Source organism: Catharus ustulatus, chromosome Z (assembly GCF_009819885.2).
Source record: "Catharus ustulatus isolate bCatUst1 chromosome Z, bCatUst1.pri.v2, whole genome shotgun sequence".
Taxonomy (NCBI): domain Eukaryota; kingdom Metazoa; phylum Chordata; class Aves; order Passeriformes; family Turdidae; genus Catharus; species Catharus ustulatus.
In genome coordinates, this window is record NC_046262.2 from 34,024,611 (window position 1) to 34,043,127 (window position 18,517).

The 18,517-nt window shown below is 39.7% G+C and overlaps 1 protein-coding gene across 1 annotated transcript in view; it reads left to right on the forward strand.

The window, feature by feature from the left end:
- Nucleotides 1-18,517, forward strand: part of ADAMTSL1 (ADAMTS like 1) — a 433,712-nt gene that overhangs the window by 239,629 nt on the left and 175,566 nt on the right. The window contains exon 3 of the mRNA XM_033085355.1: nucleotides 18,293-18,420. Within this exon, the coding sequence (XP_032941246.1) occupies nucleotides 18,293-18,420 (128 nt within the window). The remainder of the gene's footprint in view (nucleotides 1-18,292; nucleotides 18,421-18,517) is intronic.

An 18,517-nucleotide genomic window follows, 5' to 3' on the forward strand; every position in this document is an offset into this window, starting at 1 on the left:
CGTCGGCAACCATGAGCGGGCCGAGCCTGCCTGGCCCCGCCCCGAGCCAGTAAAGCCCGCTATGCCGCGATCCTGTTACTAATTGGCCAATTTGTGAAAGCTGCGCACGGATTCTCGCTGCGAACGAAAGTGCGGCTAATATTCGGGGTGCGGCTTATCTATTGACAAAGACAGCAACATTGTCGAGGCACCGGGGGTGCGGCTTATAATCCGTGCGGCTTGTATTCGTGAAACTACTGTACACTGTTTGCATGAGTTCATTGTGAAAACAAAATTCAAGCTACATTTTAGACTCTGGTTTAAATTTTGAATGTGCAACTATTGCAATGCTTTTATGAATATTGTGCTGCTGTGGTAGTGATTGAATACATATTTTAAATAAACAAAACTCTTTAAAGCTAAGTCACCTTTTCAACATGTCTGAACATTGCAGACCACATAATTTTGTGGCATTACTGTAAGACAAACAACTCACTACAACAAAGAACTTGAAGTTCTGGAGCATATCCAGAAAAGTGCAAGGGAGTTGGTGAAGAGCCTGGAGCATAAGTCCTGTGAGAAGTGGCTGAGGAAGCTGGGGTTGTTTAGCTTGCAGAAAAGGAGACTCAGGTGACCTTACCACTCTATACAACTTTGAGTTGGTGGTTGGTCACTTCTCCCAATATACAAGTGGTAGGAGAAGAAACAACTTCAAGCTGAAACAGCAGATGGATATTGGGAACTGAGGTGGGTGTCAGGCTGTCCAGGGAAGTGGTTGAGTCACCATCCCTGGACATGTTTAAAAGATACGTAATGTGGTTCTTAGGGTGATATGATTTATTGGTGGGCTTGGCAGTGTTAAAGTAAAACTTAGACTTGATGATCTTAAAGGTTTTATCCAACTTAATGGTACTATGATTCTATTGTACAATAAACTCCTGTCTCCCACCATTATTCTTCATGCAACATTCCCATCAGCTGCAATGGAGTACCATGATCTGAACGCTGGCAGAATACATTGAACACAAATATAATTTCAAAAATATTACTCCATCCTAGATGATTCAATTGTGTATTGAGCCTTCTGTACTGATGTGAAGACTATCCTATTCTTCCTTTTAAGAAACCCACATTTGCCAAACTTGAATAAGAAATGCCCAAAATGAGGCATTCATAAATGGTTTTATATAATTTTAGTACAATATCTCCAGTTTAAAGTCAGACTAAGAGAAGGAAAGAAAATAAAAAACAAACTACAAAACAAAAACCCCCAAACACATGGTTATGAAAACATCTTTGTGAGTTGTTCCATCCATTATAAGTCATGTAATCATAATTGCAGCAGTTTTGTTTTGGTTGGTTGTTTTTTTGTTTAATAAAGCAGTCATGATTCATCTATTCAATATTACAAATCTTGCTGTTTACATTTTAAAGGCTGTCTTGAGAATTTCATTTACAGGAATTCCAGGATCTACTGTAAGTATTTCTCCAATGACATTAGTCTTGTAGAAAAGGAGGAATATGGTGGAAAGCATACAACAGTAGCTAGAAGATGCATGGACATCCTTTTGTGCTGCTCTCAGTGTGTGTGTTGACACTGCTGGTGAAGCAAAAGACATGAGGACTTTACTTTGGGGTGATAATGGTGTTACTTGTAAAAGGTATGCTAGATTTTTAGTAGATTTATATGTGTAGTTTCCTGAGTTTTTGAAGGCAATAGATGTCATGATTTCTCCATTGATGTCATCCTATGGTTGCTTCTCTATTTCTGATGGTACAAATGGTCCATCCCTCTCCTTTCCTCCATGAAGAAGTCACTGAAGTTGCTGTAGAGATACATAAAGATGTACTAGAGGAATCTTAGAAGCTGTTTCAGACCTTTTCTCATCCCTGCTATGTTCAGTCCAGCTAGTGCATTTTCCATCATAGCCCCTTCCTACTGAGCCTTTTCAATCTTTCTGACCCTGGTTCCTTTCCTGCCACCTCCAAAGGTACCCAACCAAATGACTACTGGGGAACAAAGGCTGAAATCTGTGTCTCCCACTGTTCCTAATTACTTTCATTTCTTATTTTAAATTTCTTCTTCAGCATCATTTCCTAAAACCCATCTCCATCTAGTTGATATCTTTTCTATTTTGGCCTTCAGATATCTTCAGTTTTTATATTTTGTTCCAAAGCCAGACTCTTCTATCCTCCTATCTGATTTCTCAACATCTGGGACTCTTTTTTTACTTTTCCACCCAGTTCCTTTTCTTTAACAAAGTTGGTATCACTCTCCATCTGTTCATCCAGCTTTTCCTCCAGGCTGGTTTTAATTTCTACTGATGCACAGTTCTCTTAAATTGTTTGTGGTCTACCCTTGCTCCTTTTTCCTTTCTGTCCCCAGTCGGAAATCCTTCTGGCCCTTGGCAGAGTTTCCTTTTCCTTTGCTAGCTCCTGACTTCAGTCACTTTTAAGACACATGGCTAGCATACCATTCTTCATCCCTAACACACATGTACCTTACTTTTCTCCATTGTCTGAGCTTGTTGACATACCAGAATCATGACTTTACTGGGTTTTCTATATGCCCATCTGGATGTGATGTTCCCTGTGGCACCAAAATGTTGCAACTGCAAGGCATCCAGCTCAGCTCCGTGTGGGACAATACCTACTGCTTTTAGAAAGTTCTTGGATCCAGTTTGCAATTTCTCCTTCAGAAAAGATAGTAAGAAAAAACAAATTTAAAACATTTAAAATGTCAGAGAATTCAGGCAATGAGGGAGCATAGGCAGGCAAACTAAATGAACTCTGAACAGAGAGAGAACAGTTATTTGAAACTCCAGTCTGTCAAATTAATACTTAAAAGGCAGAGTTCTCACCTTTCCTGAGGTGTCTGTCTTTGCCTTTCTGTGCAAAACTCTTCCTCCAGTAATCTCACTTTCTTTCCAATTCAAAATAGGTTAGGCTTTAAGTTTCTTCAAAGAAGAAAAATGTACTTAGAGAAAGACTGTCACTCAGTCCTGTTTAAAACATTTTTGCACTACAATTTTAAAGTGGAGTCAGATCCCTTTATTCCTGAGCAAACGGTGTAAAAGAGAGCACTTTTCTTTAAAGAATACAAGGCTTTAGCAAACTGTGCATTCTCCCTGGAGGATGTAAGCATTTTCCTACTGGTGTTTTTTATGGCATACGTTATGTATTGACACAGATTAGGTTTCTCTTCTGTCTGGAACAATGCAAGCTCAGGAGAGCTGCTGCCCTAGCGATAAGCGGGAGCAGCTCGTGGCACGTGGAGAAGCGGAGCTCCGGGAGCTGCCGGAGAGCGCTCCGTTCAGCTCTACTATTCTGCCTCTCTCCTCCTACTACTCCTCCTCTCCCGCTCTCCTTTTCCTTCCCCTCTGTCTCTAGCTGCTACGCTTTCCCCAGACCTCTTGGCTTTGTTGCACTGCACGTCTGAATAGCAGGAGGGGGTTTGGCGGAGCGCCGGCTCGGGGAGCGCTTCCCCGCAGCTCACGCCAGCCCAGCCGCCCACGCCTGGTCAGGAGATGCGAGCGGGGCTGATGGAGGCGGAGAAGCAGGGCTGAGGGCTCTCACCCGCGCTGGATGTGACAGCAGGCAGCCCAGCGCTCCGCAACTTGCTCCTGTCCCAGCTCCGGCTCCGATCCGACAATGGAGTGCTGCCGCTGGACAGCCGCTGGCACCCTGCTTCTAGCTTCCCTCCTCCTGGTAAATGCCTTTCTTTACTAAAATATCTACCGCCGCTAGCTGATACTCTATCTGTGTGCACATATACGGGTGGGTATGTTTTTAATCTCTTAAGATCGCAGCTGGAGAGCGTTTGTTTTGAACAAGTAATTTAAGTCTTATCCTCTCTACAACTCTGCAGACTTGGAACCTTGATACTGTGGGCTGCTGAAGGTAGAACCAAGAAGTTGATGTTGGCATCAGCTTTCTAAACTTGGAGAGCAATGACCTGTGAATGGTGATTTAACTGCTCGGGATTTAGAGAGGAGCTATTTCTCTGCTCTTTAAATCAAACTATATAACGCTGTAATGCTCCTGGAATTTTTTTCCTTAAAAAAAGAAAATAAAAATATGATTCAGTTTTGCACATGCAGAGAAAACAGGTACAACATGTACTGAACTTTTGCTAAAACGAGCTTAAATGAGTTCTCATTATTTCTGTACCTCATTGCAGAGCCAAGTTTATACCAACCTCTGAAAGATACATTTTGTGTGTCTGGTATACTTCAGGGCAGGAAACTTAATCATTGCTATATTGTTTTCTTGGATGCTTCCCCTTATCCTGATAGGATGCTTACAGCTGTGAGATGTACCTATGCTGTTTGATTGACATTATATGTTCCATTTTGACTCATGCTTAATTTTATGAGTGGTATTGTGGCAATCAGAAAACCTGCAGAAAGGATATTAATATACATACGCTTTTGATACCAGAATCATCTTGGCATATATATGTTGTCCTTTTCTCAGAATTTGATTGAAGGTAGTAACTCAAGTAGCAAAAGATCTTTAAGAAAAACATTAATTTTACAGCACCTTCCATCGTCTTATTTATCTGTCAACCAATATAGTAATCACTGCAAAATAATCTTAACACAATTTTTGGTAGAGTCATGGAGACCTAAATATTAGGATAACCCTGTTCAAAATGCTTATTTTAAATGATTGTATTATTTTTAAAATTGAACAGCTTTTTGGATACAGAGTCACTAAATACTATTTGAGCACTAGAAATAAGAATGCTATCAGGACTGACCAAAGTCTTACTTTGTTTAAAAGTCTGTTTTCCATTTATAGTACTGAATTCACACAAAATGGCATAAAGTCAGCATAGATCCTTTTTCATTCTCTTTCATTCTCTTTCTCATATGAAAATTAGATGTTTATAACCTGATCACTGCAATAAGTCAGTAATGACCAAGACAATCCTGCAGGACTAATTTAAGGAGGATCAACAGGAGATATGACTCAACAAGAATGTGCAAAGACTAGGATTTGGCCCAAAGTTAAGCTTGAACTCATAATATTTGTACATCACTCTGCTGCCTGTGAATCAAGTTCTCAGTCCCTGATTCATGAAAATAAATAGTGCAATCTGCTGCCAACTATTATGCATTATATTCCACATTATACTCGTTTTCATTTGTATGACTTACCCTGTCTCTAGAGATTTTCCCCCACCTCTCACCAAATCTCTTTGTACCTTAAGAATAGTGATGTGGAGCAAGTTTAACTTTCTTCTTTGAATCAGACCATTCTTTTGCTCTTCCCATAGTCAGGAAAATCTCTCACTTGCTTTCAGCAGGAGATTAGGTAAACATTCCAGTATTTGACTTACAGCTTGGCTAGAGATAGGGATAAGTTGTAGGATACCTTGGTATACTTGTTCCTACAGTAGTTCATCGCAGAACGACTTCACCAAAGGCATAATAGAAAGCTCATAGATGTTTTTTGAGAAAAAAAAACAAGCAAGAAGTTATTAAATCAGGGTGTGACCTGGCTATTAGCATCCTCAATTTTAGCCTTTAGCCAGGTAGACAGAATGAGTTTGAAATCTATGATAATCAGCATTTGGAGTCATGTGTGCCACGTTGTATGTCTTCTAAAGGCTCTATCTTTCCCACAACAACCAACACCAGCAGCTTCTTGTCATGTGGCACTCTAGTTACAACAGCAAAAGTTCACAGTTGCAAGTACTAAGGTTACACAACAAATGTTTACAGGATTGGTCTTAGAATACTTCATCACACTTTCCTAGATTTTCAGTACAACACAGTAGAGCAAGGTACCACCTAAATTCTTCGTTTAACATGCTTGCCTCAGGAAGGAAGTTACCAGGCCCAGGATTGTGTACGGCCTGTGTACATGTGATGCTAAGGCAGTCCAACCTTAGCAGCCTCACAGACTGTGACAAATCCACAGGTAGCAGCAGAATAACTCCTCCTCTTTCTTTCACTAGTGGCTGCCTGGAGTGGTGTAGCAGTCAGTGCAACTCACTACTCTGTTTGGGTTTACCTTCTGCTGAAGAAACTCTATTCATTTTCATTTGAGTGGTGCATGAGTAAGGTCACTGGGGTTCCCTACTGCATTTTATAAACTGTCTTAAAACTTGCTTCATACTCAGAGAATCAGTTTCTCTAGCATTTATGTGGACTATACATGTTCATTGCTACTCTTGAGAATCTGAGCCATAACACTAGGGTGTTTGTCTTCAAAAAGTAGTATGAAGAGTTTCCCTTCCCAGAGAAAGACCAGATATTTGTAGAATTTTGGATATTGCTCCATAACTTTTACATGCTAAGGAAATACTACTTTTAAGAGCAACAAAATAAAGCAGGCATTTTGTTTCAGAGATTTGCCTTTAGTTAGTTCTGTTAGTTTAAAAATAAAAGCCTAACACAAGCAAATCACAGTTGTCTAACTCAAAGGAATGTGGCCAAAACCATAACCAGCCATGAGCTCAGCCGAACTAGAAGTCAAATCACATCATGTCAGAAGGACATTTAAACACATTTGCATTTGCTATTTGCATCTTTTCAGCAGCTTTTTTGAGGTCTCTTTCTTACTGTTGTGATACTTACAGAAGTAACACTAGGGACTGTAATAAAGTACATGTGTTTTTCGGCAGGATTTCTTTATTTTGCTGTGCTAATTTGTACATGGAAAATAGTCAAATACAATAGTCCATTCCTTCCAGGCTCTTTGGCATTACACTCCCCTATTATCTAACTGGGTCTGTCTTGGATGGCCACAAGCGCAATTGCCAGTGAAATGAATATGTTTCTTGTTTACATCTGAATGTATAAAGCTTGACGGCTTTTCCTTTCATCTGTATAGGTCTACCTACTGCTGTGTCTGCCCATCTGTCTCTACAATTAAAGGGATTTTTTCCGGTATGAGATCCAAAGAATATATATTTTCATGCAGGATCATATATATGTACAGACTAGCATTTGCTCACATCAGTTGGGTGAGGATGAACTGAAATGCAGAGTTCAGCTATACAAAGCTGAGATTTATCCATGCTAAAGTGAAAATATCTCACCATTGTGGTTTGGGACCCATGTTGCCACACTTCAGACATGTCATGTCTATAAAACAAAACCATTTCTTATGGGAAGGACTAAATGCTACTAAGTATGTATGATCATAATTTCCTCCTTTATTAGAGCTCTGTATTAGAACATATTTAACTAACCTCTTCCTTCAGATTCTTGAAGTATAAAACTTACTTCTTTTTCTACCAAGTGCACAAGCTTGCATAAGCTAAACTAAGGTTGTGTGATAAAAGTTTTTTTGGTTTTGGATTTTAGTGAAAGGAATTCAGTGCTTAATGTAGGCTGTTGAGCTACTGGTCTGCTTCACCAGTGACAGTAATGTTTAATGTGTTGTTTTAATGACTTTGCTAGATTTGTAGGGCTGAACAAGAATAATTAAAGAAGGTATGACATAGAACACTGTGGAGAGTCTGAAGATTGGAATGTGGTCACCTGTAGTCCTGGATCTGTCAGCTGGATGACTTTCAATACTCAGAAGGTTCCTGTGTCAATGTTAAGTCTGAGAAGGCCACATGACCAGACAAATAATTCTTCAGAAGAGGAGTATCAATCTCTGCATGACTAAATTTTCACTGAAGCAAATGAAAACCTTAATCCATTATAACTGAACCATTAGGTATCCAAATAAAACCTCATGGTTTCAGTTGTATTGTCAAATCTGCAGACAGCTGTGTTGCTTCTATTGCTTTTCTGTATCTATTTTCTTAACCTTTTAAGAAAACTCAGAATTGTATGGGAAACAATTACATGGGAGAAAAATGGGAAATTGCAGTCGGAAGAAGGAATAAAAATGGTAAAATCATCCTTATGGAACCAATTTAAAAGCTAAAAGTATTGGGAAATAAAAAAAAGTGATGACATACCAACCATCAGGTGCTATAGTAATATGATGGGGAGCAGGAAAAAGAAATTATTTGTCTCAGCCCAAGCCAAGGACAGTTTTAAAATAAGTCTTCTCATTTGGTGGACTACAACTAATCCAAAAATTGGCATGAAGTGTTTATTTCAACAGAATATTGTGCTTGGGTATGAACAACTTCTTCCTAACTCTTGTACAGAAATAGCTAATTTCTGCTGCTGGCTTCTCCAACTTTTTGCATCACCCTATGGACAGCAGGCTTGTCTTAACAGATGGCTGACCAGTTTTGCACACTCAAGGTATGCAACTAACAACATGTTCTTAGATGTATGTTTAGGCAAATGAGGGAAGTAAGCAAGGTATATATATTTCTTGGAGTGAGATCTCTTAGGTCCTTAACCCTGCATAGTGTTGAACACAGACCCATAATAGTCAAGGCTTAGTAAAATCTGATCCCTTAGATGTCCTTCTATCTCAGAGAATGTAAATAATTTCATCATAGGTTTGAGATTTTCTATCATCCATCTTTTAAATACACTGTTTAGAATTGCATTCCATGTAAGACCACTTTTTTTTTCTTTTTCTTCTATAATAACTTGACTTTTCCAAACTTTTTATAAAAGTAGTTAAAGTTGGGTCAAACTGGAAGGGAAGGGGAAGCAGTGTGTGTATTTGTGAGATTTAATACTCTTACAAAGCCAGCATATGTAGGAGTCTTAGTAGTTTTGCAACCTGTGGATTTTTTGGTCACTGCTTATAGGGCAATTCTTCTAGTTGTGCAGAGAAAAAAGTGTTATTTCACTGATTCTACTGCACATTAATTTTCACACTGTTTCCACTTTAGTCTTCACTGCCTTTGTGAAATCTCTTCCAAAGCTTCAACCTTTAAAATTTCCGCTTTCCACGGACTTCTCATAGAGGAAGTTCAGCAGAGAGGGTGTCAGGGAAGGGTTGTGTGATAGTGCAAGGCATCCTGAAATAAATTCCAAGAGTGCTCAAGAAATGAGACAGGAAATTATATGCAACTTACAATAAATTCAAACTGTCGCATAAAATAAATATATTCATTTTGTTTCCATATGAATATGTGTGGGTGTTGAATTTCCCCTTCTAGCTTTGTTGGACATAATCTCAGCTGCTGTTTGAAGTTTGCTAGTGTGTTGTTCACATTCTGCACTGTATCAACAGAGCCAGATATGAAAGGAAATAAAGGAAGTAATAAGGTCTTCTACTGTTTTGATTCTGGCATCAGATGGGTGAATTATTTATTTTTTTACTTACTTACTTACTGGCTTATTGAAATCCTGCATTTCTTTCAGTCTGAATTGTTAAATGTATGAGTTGCTCAGGGTAAACCTGAGGGCCCTTAACAAGCCCAAAGGTGTCTTCTTTTATTGTAAATGTCTTTTGAGTACTTTTTGGATGGCATTTTTCATACTTCCTGTAACTTTTTAAAGGACAGAGGATTTCCAAGTTTCTGTGGTATGTCCAATATGTCCCTTAAAGGTCCAGACATGTTTTATAAATGAAATATCTGAACTAGCTGAAGGGGACAGGGAAGTATTGTAACAGAAATATATGAAACAAAAACTTGAGTTGCTGTGGTTTTAATTGTAAAACTCCGGCACTCCAAACATTAGCAATCTTGTCACTCTCCAGTGGGCTCATCCAGCCATCAGTGCTGGTAAGCACTATGTTGAGTGGGAGCGTCTTATCACTTTCTAGAGCTGAAGACAAATGTGTATCCTTTCTGTGTAACAAACTGGTTCAAAATGTGGATGTGTCAATTCTGTTATTTGAGTACAGCAAGGGAAAATAATGTTTTGATCACATGGTATTAGAGGGCAGCATAAAGGGAGTGGCAGCAGTTTATATCCTGGTAAGTGTTTAGCCACTTCCATGTTGGCTACAATTAGAGCTGAACTGAAAATTCATGAGAAGGGGAAAACAAAACAAAACAAAAAGCAAAATGAAAACAAAAAACAAAAATAAAAAACAGGGTGTGAGAGTGTGGAGGGCACCAAACCTGGTCTTTCCTTCCTGTCTTCCTGCCTGCCTTCCTGCCTCCCTTCTTTCTTCCTCCTGCCTGAGTGCCTTCCTGCCTCCCTCCCTATTTTTGCATAAATGTTTCCCTTTTGATTTTCACGCCTCCACCAAGGCTTAAAGTTTCAACTCTTTATACAACTCTTTGTTATTAAAATAAGCATATACATATCTCCATGAGGTAACTGTGGGGATGGAAGACCATCAGAAGACCAAGACGCTTCATTTGTTTTGAATAAACCTCGTAATTGCAGATGTTGTCAGAAATTGCACAAGTCTTTGGAAAGTTCTCTTCCCTTGTCTGAACTGCCTCCTGATCAGAGTGTCATCTGCCTGTTGCAACCCATGTCACCCTGCCTTGGTGCTGTAATCTGCTCAGAGGAGGCTAGGTCTGTGGGAAATCTATGTTGATCAAAATCTATGCTGATGCAACAATGTCTTCTAGTTCAGACTTTCAGAACCAGGGTTTCTATAGCCAGATGACATGGCGTTCCGTGAGGGGGCTCATGTCGAACATCGTGATCTCTACAGAGGGCTAGGTTAGGAGGGTAAATATATGAAGTTTAAGGTGACTTTACCGAAAGGAAAAATTGCCAACATAAATTTCTTCAATGTAAATGTCTTCCTCCTTGGGAGACATGGTGGAGCTTTCAGTGTCAGGCATAAATTAGACATTTTTTCTCAAAACTGATGAGCACAGCACAGCCAGAACACACTCGCATTTCTCACCACTTAGAAAACACTTGGCTGCAATAGGCCTCATCACAGGTTACAATTTTATTTTTATTCTCATCTGCTTTCTGTGTGCCTTGTGTGCTTTTTCCCTACATACAGTTCTTGCTACATGGGAGACAAACCCAAAGTCCTAGAGTGCAAGATGCACTTTTGAACCCTTGCTATTGGGTGGGTTCCTAATCCTGAAAAGTGATTTCACCTACCCTGCATCTGAACCAGTCCTAGCCTTAGAAACCCTGAGTCAATAAGGCGACAAGTCTGAGGCTGAGCCAGCTTGGGCTTGCTCTGTATTGGATCACCCATGCCTGGTGTTTACACAAGCACGGCAGGGTTCAAATACAACAAAATGTTGCAACTTCAGTCTGTGAGAGCAAGAAAGAAAACTCTTGCATTCACATTGCTCTCCTGGTGTGTTTTTACATATGAGTAAGAGGGGTGAGAAATAGAACTGATCTGAGGTTTATAAGGCACTGCTATAAAATGTTACACAGAGCTCAGTGTGCACACGTAGAAGCGATATGGTGTCAGCTCCATCCTCTGCCAGCAGCCCCCTTCCCTGCCCCTCCAGCTGGCTGCTGCCCTTCTATGAGAAGAAATGAGCTCACATTTGGCACATTTCTCCTGGGATGCAACTTCCAGTCCAGGTTTAGGAATGGCTGTTTAGCTCTTAATGTCCTGAGATGGCTGTTAATCGATTCCTCCCGGTGTTGTTGCACACTGGAAGCTGTGTCCTGACATATTCACAGCACAGCTTTGTGGTTTGCTTCAGAGCACCAGGAATCCCTCGGGACTATGAGGACAGCACTGGCAATGTTCTTATCCTTCTGTGATGAATTGATGTGTCGAGATATTGATGTAAGAGAGTGCAACCATGAACAACACTGAGATAACAGACAAGGTGTTTTCAGGAGTTCGGTGTGTCACTTCATCCGATTACTTGTGCAATAGCCATATCAGGTCAAGGAAGGCACATAAAGTTATTGCCCTTTCAATAAAACTTTGCTTTCCTGTGCAAAAGGAAAATATACTATGTTTTGTCTTTTTCTGCTCCCTTGGTGATGAGTCTGAGTTGTTGTTAAGAATAAGAGAAGACAAAAAGAAACACAGCACTGAAAGGACTAACACTGCAAATTTTTACTAAAGTCCCTGAACTGAGATAGCTATATGAGTATCAGGTGGTTTCCTTTAGGGTAAGGAAAAATCCACCCATTACTCTTTCCCTTTGCTCACAGGAGCAGAATAAACACTGGGAAACTGCAAGAATATCTTGAGATTTCCTCTTCAATCCTCGTCAAGGTACCTTCCCCTTTCTTTTAAGTGATAGATGATTTGGGGCAAGAAGAGTAAATAAAAAAAATCCAGAAAGAGATTTGGGGCTGGCAGGAGGGTTGGTTTGTTTGTTTGTTTATTCCTTTTTAAGAGACTGAAAAAATAAACCCTGGCCCATTTATCTGCACTAGCAAAATTTGAGCATAATTACCCAAAGTTCAGAATACATGCTCACACACCTGAGCTCCTGTGCCAGCACCTTCCTTGGGGTTTGGAGACACTCAGATCAAGGGTTCCCTGTGCCAGGGGTTTTCCATAGGAAATACACTCTTGATCCCCTCAGAAGCCTTATGCTTTGACTTGCAAGTAAAAAGGAGGCAAAAATTCCTGAGTTAATTTCCAAGATGGTGAAGCCTGGGGCAAGTGTGATGGTACTGTTCAGCTCACAATTGCATCCCCAGTAGAAGGGAGCTGCTACTCTCCCTAGTTCCTCCTAGGGAACTGTGGAGACAGAGTTCCAGGAATAATAGCCATTTTCACCTCAAGATGTCTGATACTCATTGCAGCTACTTTTCTTCCCAGGTTGTTTGCCAGGGAAACCAGTGTTGTAGGAGTATTTTAAACAGTTCCATAGGCATCCTTTTGACCTGGCCATATGGAGAAGCACACATTTGTTCATGGTATCAATGGCACTTGCAGCCACTCATCATCTCAGGTACAGTAAACAACTCAGGCAGGTTGGGTACAAAGATGTTTTCTCTTTTCATCTTTTAACTTCTGTGAGAGCAGAACTTCCATTACTTTGGTTAGCATGTCAGGTAGGTGAGATTTTCTGGTTTGTGTGGCCCTTCTGGAGGCTGGCTGGGTAACAGGGGGATGGCAAAAGTCCTTTTTTTTGCTTTTACGTGGGACACAGACAAGTCAATGGGAAGACAAGCTATTTACCATACCAGCTAAACAATGTTCATCTGTCCTGACTCTGACCTTTGGGAAAAAACCAGGTTGAAGTCATTGGTTGCTAAGGCTGACTTGGGGATTTCTAGCTTCATGAGAGGCATGAAATGAAAAGGTATCTGCTTGGAACTGAAGAACTATTGCAATGGGAAATCCTAGTGCTTCCAAGGAATCATGCACCTCAGAAGGATGAGGCTTTCATGAGCCCTCTTTTCAGTATGGTACAGCTATTCTGGAAGAGTCGATGTGCTTTGGCATACACTGCCATTTCAAATTATGTGCAACTCTTTGCCTAGGTGATTAAACATTTTTTTTGTGCACTGCAAACTTGATACGAAATTTTCAAGACATTGGCTTTGAAAAGTTTCAACAATTTGTCAGAAATGTCTTGCAAGTTAACGGTTTTTTTTATGGTAATTACCAATATTAATTCAACTAGCCATGAATTTGTTCTGCCTTGCCTTTTTTTCAAAAGCCAGAGATTTCCAACAGTTTCCCATGGGGGCTTTAATCCAGCTGTTAACTTGTATGGAATGCAATAAAGATACATAACATTGTGCAAATGAAATCTTATAATCCATACATTTACATTGGTTGAAGCTTTGAAATACATGTTTTTTATAAAGAGTTGAGGTCACTGGCTTTGTCCGCTTCTGTTACACACCTAGGGAAGTACTGATAGCAGTTTCTTCCTGGTTCACTGCAGACAGCATTTCAGTACTCTGTGAAGTATATACAAACTAACAAGCTACAAACTAACATCAAAGGATGCTCAAGGATTACTCACAGAAGAATGTGTGGCTTTTCAAGGATTCATATAGCAATGCATTTAAACTTATCTGAAAAGTCTGGGCAGAGAGACCATTATAGAAGAGAAAATACTAATTTTCTATCCCTAATATAATTTTTACAGTAGCTAAAGGCAAGTTTAGGCAGTGGCCTCAGAGGAGCCTGGTATATTGTCACTGACACTTCATCATACCCTGAAACAGTGGGGATATGATAAGAACCAGATGATATCAATTTATTAACCAAACTCAGTGGTTCATATTATCTGGGAAATAGCTGACCTAAATTCTGCATCAATGCTGTAGTCCAAGAAGAGTTTAACTGTATTTTAAACTATCTGTATTGCTGTTTAATCTAGGAAACACACTGAGTGCTTGAAAAAAGGACTTCAGCAGCATTCTGCTGAATGAGGAGGAAGACAGGATGCCTCAGAACCAGAGGGAAAATTAAGCCACATGATCTGCATTTATACATACACTCTTCCATGTGCCACTGACAAATAGTTGGATTCTGTAGGAATAGCAGTGTTCCAAACAAAATTTTAAATTCAATTCCAATATGCGAGTAAGATTTATTTTCTTAAGGTTGAACTTCTTTTATAGACTTCAGGACATGAACAGAGTCTTGCTGCTATCCATTTCTCTCCCTCTATCCACCCAAACACACGTACACATATGCTTTTTAAAGAAACCTGGTTCTGATCAGGGATGTGGCTCCTCGATGTCCAGGTAGCTCTTGTTGATTTAAGGATCTGACACTTGTATTCCAGATAGTGTAAAGGATTTCTGTGTACTGCAAGTGGAAAGGGTAGGAAACACCACTGAATAAAACATGAATGCCTGACAACTCTTTAGTAAATTCAAAAATTACTATCATACACTGAAACTGGATTTTTTGAAGAATCAGGTTGGATACCTAGCTCTATAAGTCTTATTTCAGATTACTTTTGTTAGTATTATGAGAAGTCCTTTGTTTGATTTGTAGTTTAAAACCTTTTCTTTTTTTTTTTTTACTTCTGTAAGCATATTCACCTGACTACCCTATCTATTGACAGTGATTTCATTTCTAACACATGATCCTTTTTGCTCTCTGGTCCAATAGCATGAGGTTTTATTCTTGTTTCTCATTAGACAACTCCTTGGCAGTCCTCCTGCACATTCCCACAGAAACTGAAGTATGGAGTGGTAGATACAGGATCACCATCAGATTAAGATTGTAAGGGATAAGGAGATGATCTGGTTTTGATTAGTGCTAGCAGATTTATTTGTTTATGTAGGTCATCAATAAGCAAATTTCTTAAGGTTGGCATTTCTGACTTGGTACTTCTGGTGTCGGGGCATCCTGAGTTTTGTCTGGACAAAGCAGTGTTTTCTTCCTGGGAAGCTCAGTCTGACATCCACTTAGAATGGACAGAAGGGATAAGAAAGGTCTTCTGATACCAACAACAGGGCATAATGAGCCTTTATGACTGCATTTTGTTTCTTTGACATACACTGACATTTTGAGAACTGCCAATGTGGAATACTGCTGGCGGAGATAAAAGACTTTTTCTGTGATTGAACTGTTACTTAAAGAAAGATTTAAGTGGTGCCAGCTTTACTGTTTTCAGCTTTAAGGACATATATTCCCCTCTACTTTTTTTCCCCCCATTTTTTGTTCCTTCTCTTTGCTCTTTATGACAGGAATTTCAGGGCTCTAAAGAAGTATTGTAGGATGTCTTGCACTGCAGAACTCTTGGCTTCTACTTTAATAATGTCTTAAGTTTAGTTAATTTTGTCAAAAGTGCGTAGAAATTATTAACTACCAGTATAAACCACTTTTGAAAAATCTGTGTTAGGCAATGAATTCTTAGTTAGTAATTGTATATATATCCTTTGAAGCTGGAATAAATCTGTAATGGGCAGTTGTCTTCCAATTTGAAATGACTTTTTGGATATTGCTAGAATTTCAAGCTCAAGCTTAACCATGTAGCTCACAGGAACAGAAACACTCTACTTTCTTTAACATTAAACATGGATGGTGTTGAAATTAATTATGTTTATTCCACTTGTTAAAAGAAAACTTGGAGCCTGTTCCAGGTTGAGATCACATGTTTTTAGGAATATATAGGTTTTAAAGAAAATTTTGGAGTGCAAGTAATGAGCTTATGGATTTCTTCTGGGTGGGATTACAATTTATGTCAGAGAAACTTGGACCCACAGGACGTCTGGGTGTGCTGATGTTTATGATTTGTTGTGGGGTAAGAGTACTTGGTTCACGTGAGTTTATCTTGCAACACTTTTAAATTATGTCTTTGGGCTTTCAGCCAAGGATGAATGATCAGGTCATTCACCTATCTGCAGTTTGAAGATCTTTGTTTTCCTATAAACTGGAAGCACACACATGTATTTTAAATTTAAAAGAATAAAACTGCAAATATTCATTTTCATTTCTTAAGAATTACTCTTCAAAAAGCAGTCAGGTGAAATAACCTCAGTAAGTCATCTTCTATCTCAAATGTAATCCTGGAGACTGAGCCACATGTAGTCATAATCAGAATCTGATCACTTATGAAACTTTCATTTTTACATTTACCCTTGCAATTGCTGTAGGTTTTTGGTGGGGGGTTTTTTGTTTGTTTCTTTGTTTGTGTTTTTTTGTATTTTAAAAAAGGTAAGATAAAATGAGTGTGTCAAATAATGAGTGTGTCATTAGACAGGCCCCATATTATCTCTCACAGACTGAATTAATTTTTTCTTTTACTCATGAATAACAATATTCAAGGCTGGTACATTTCCCCATATTTCATTATTACTACTCAGCTTCACTGAAGGCAAAATTACTTCAGTGTTATCCCTTTGTCTCAAATAATCCCATAGTGTTGCCAACAACCAGGAGGTCCTGGTTGATGGCACAGCACCACCAGTTGGGCAAAGGAGGGGATTTTCCTGCTCTGCTTTTGCACTGGCGTGGTCTCACCTCAAGTGCTGGGGGCAGTTTTTGGGTGCCACAATATGAGAAAGACATTAAGTTATTGGAGTGTTCCAAAAGACAACAACAAAGAAGGTGAATGGCCTTGAGGGGGAGGCATGTGAGAAGCAGCTGAGGTCACTTGGTCTGTTCAGCCTAGAGAAGAGGAGACTGAGGACAGACCTCACTGCAGTTACAAATTCCTTGTGAGGGGAAGAGTAGGGGCAGGCATTGATCTCTGCTGTGTGGTGATCAGTGACAGGACCTGAAGAAATGGCCTGTGGTTGTGTCAGGAGGAAGTTTGGGCTGCATATCAGGAAGAGGTTTTCATTGAGAGGATGGTTGAACACTCAAACAAGTTTCCTAGGGAAGTGTCACAGCACCAGCCTGACACAGTTCAACAAGTGTTTGGACAATGCTCTCAGGCACATGGTGTGACTTTTGGGTGCCCTGTGAAGAGTCAAGAGTTGGATTTGATTATTCTGTTGGTTACCTTCCAACTCAGTGTCTTCTACAATGCTATGAAAGTTAAAGCTGACTGCTGTAGTATGGGCCAGCAGTGATGCTTGCCAATGTCTCTCTATTTAAGGCGTACCTTTAAAGTCTCCCTCGTATCACTGTTTTGCCTTCTCATTAATTTCAAGTGCAGTTAGAACTGCTCTTCACCAGGTGATGACCCAAAGCTCAAGTCAAGCTTTGAAGGAGAGCACTTCATCAGACACAGGCATTTTTGGTATAAATTTGCAAGGTTAGTCAGTTTTCCCTGCAAAACCACATTGCCCACGTGGGACAATATCTATCTAGATGGTTAAATCATTTGTGTCCTTATGAATCTATGTTTCTGAGGTGCACTTGCATGAATGAAAATGAAATGCTGAATACAGGTATGACTGCTTTATTTGAGGCAGGTACTGCTGTATGTTTATGACTTAATCTTCAAAGAGATGAGCATTTCTGAATCCTTCAGTGCTGCCTCTCTATGAAGTTGTTTGAGCATAGCCACTGGCATTAACAATAGCACTGTTACCTGACATTGGTAACTCCTGCTCTTCAGGCTATGTGCATTTTCTTTCTTAAGTAAGCAAACAGTAGGGATGAAACAGCTAGGGAAACTTTGTCGGGCAAGTTTCATAGATCTTTAGACAGAGAAGCAATGATATTACAGATTCTTTATGGTAAGTGCATGAAAGTGATTATGTTGAATGCCTTTTTAGCACGTTGATTCACTATGTTGTGTTTCATCTTTTCCTTAGGAGTATTTTGGAAGCCACCTTTCAATATGCCTTTTCATAGCTTCTAAAAGAGCAGCAGAACTTCAGAGCACAAGGTCCAGTGTCTATAATGCTCTATTTCTTAATCAGAAAAAATCCTTTGTCTGTTGTTCAAAGAACTCTCCTAGAGCAGCCTTCACTAGCCTCAAACTGAGACAAAGCAGGATATTCAAAAGATGAAAGTGAATTCAAGCACCATTCACTACTAAGGATCTGGTTGTTGACTAGTAGGCACATGCCAGAGAGGAACAGATTTCTTCTATTTATTAAATGCTTTAATAAGCAGGATGATATCCAGTAAAAAGAGAGGTTAAACTAGCAACAGCAATTATGAAGCCTAAATGGTTTTATCTGATTTTTTTCCTTGTCCCTCTCTTCAGAGCTCCAGAACAGCTCGCTCGGAGGAAGACCGAGACTCGCTGTGGGATGCCTGGGGCTCGTGGAGCGAATGCTCGCGCACCTGTGGAGGAGGGGCCTCGTATTCACTGAGACGCTGCCTCAGCAGCAAGTAGGTGGCTGAATGCTTTTTACTTCATTGATGGAAATATTCAACCTACTCATATGTGTCAGACCATAAGAACTAACCAGTGGAAGTCTTGACCTAC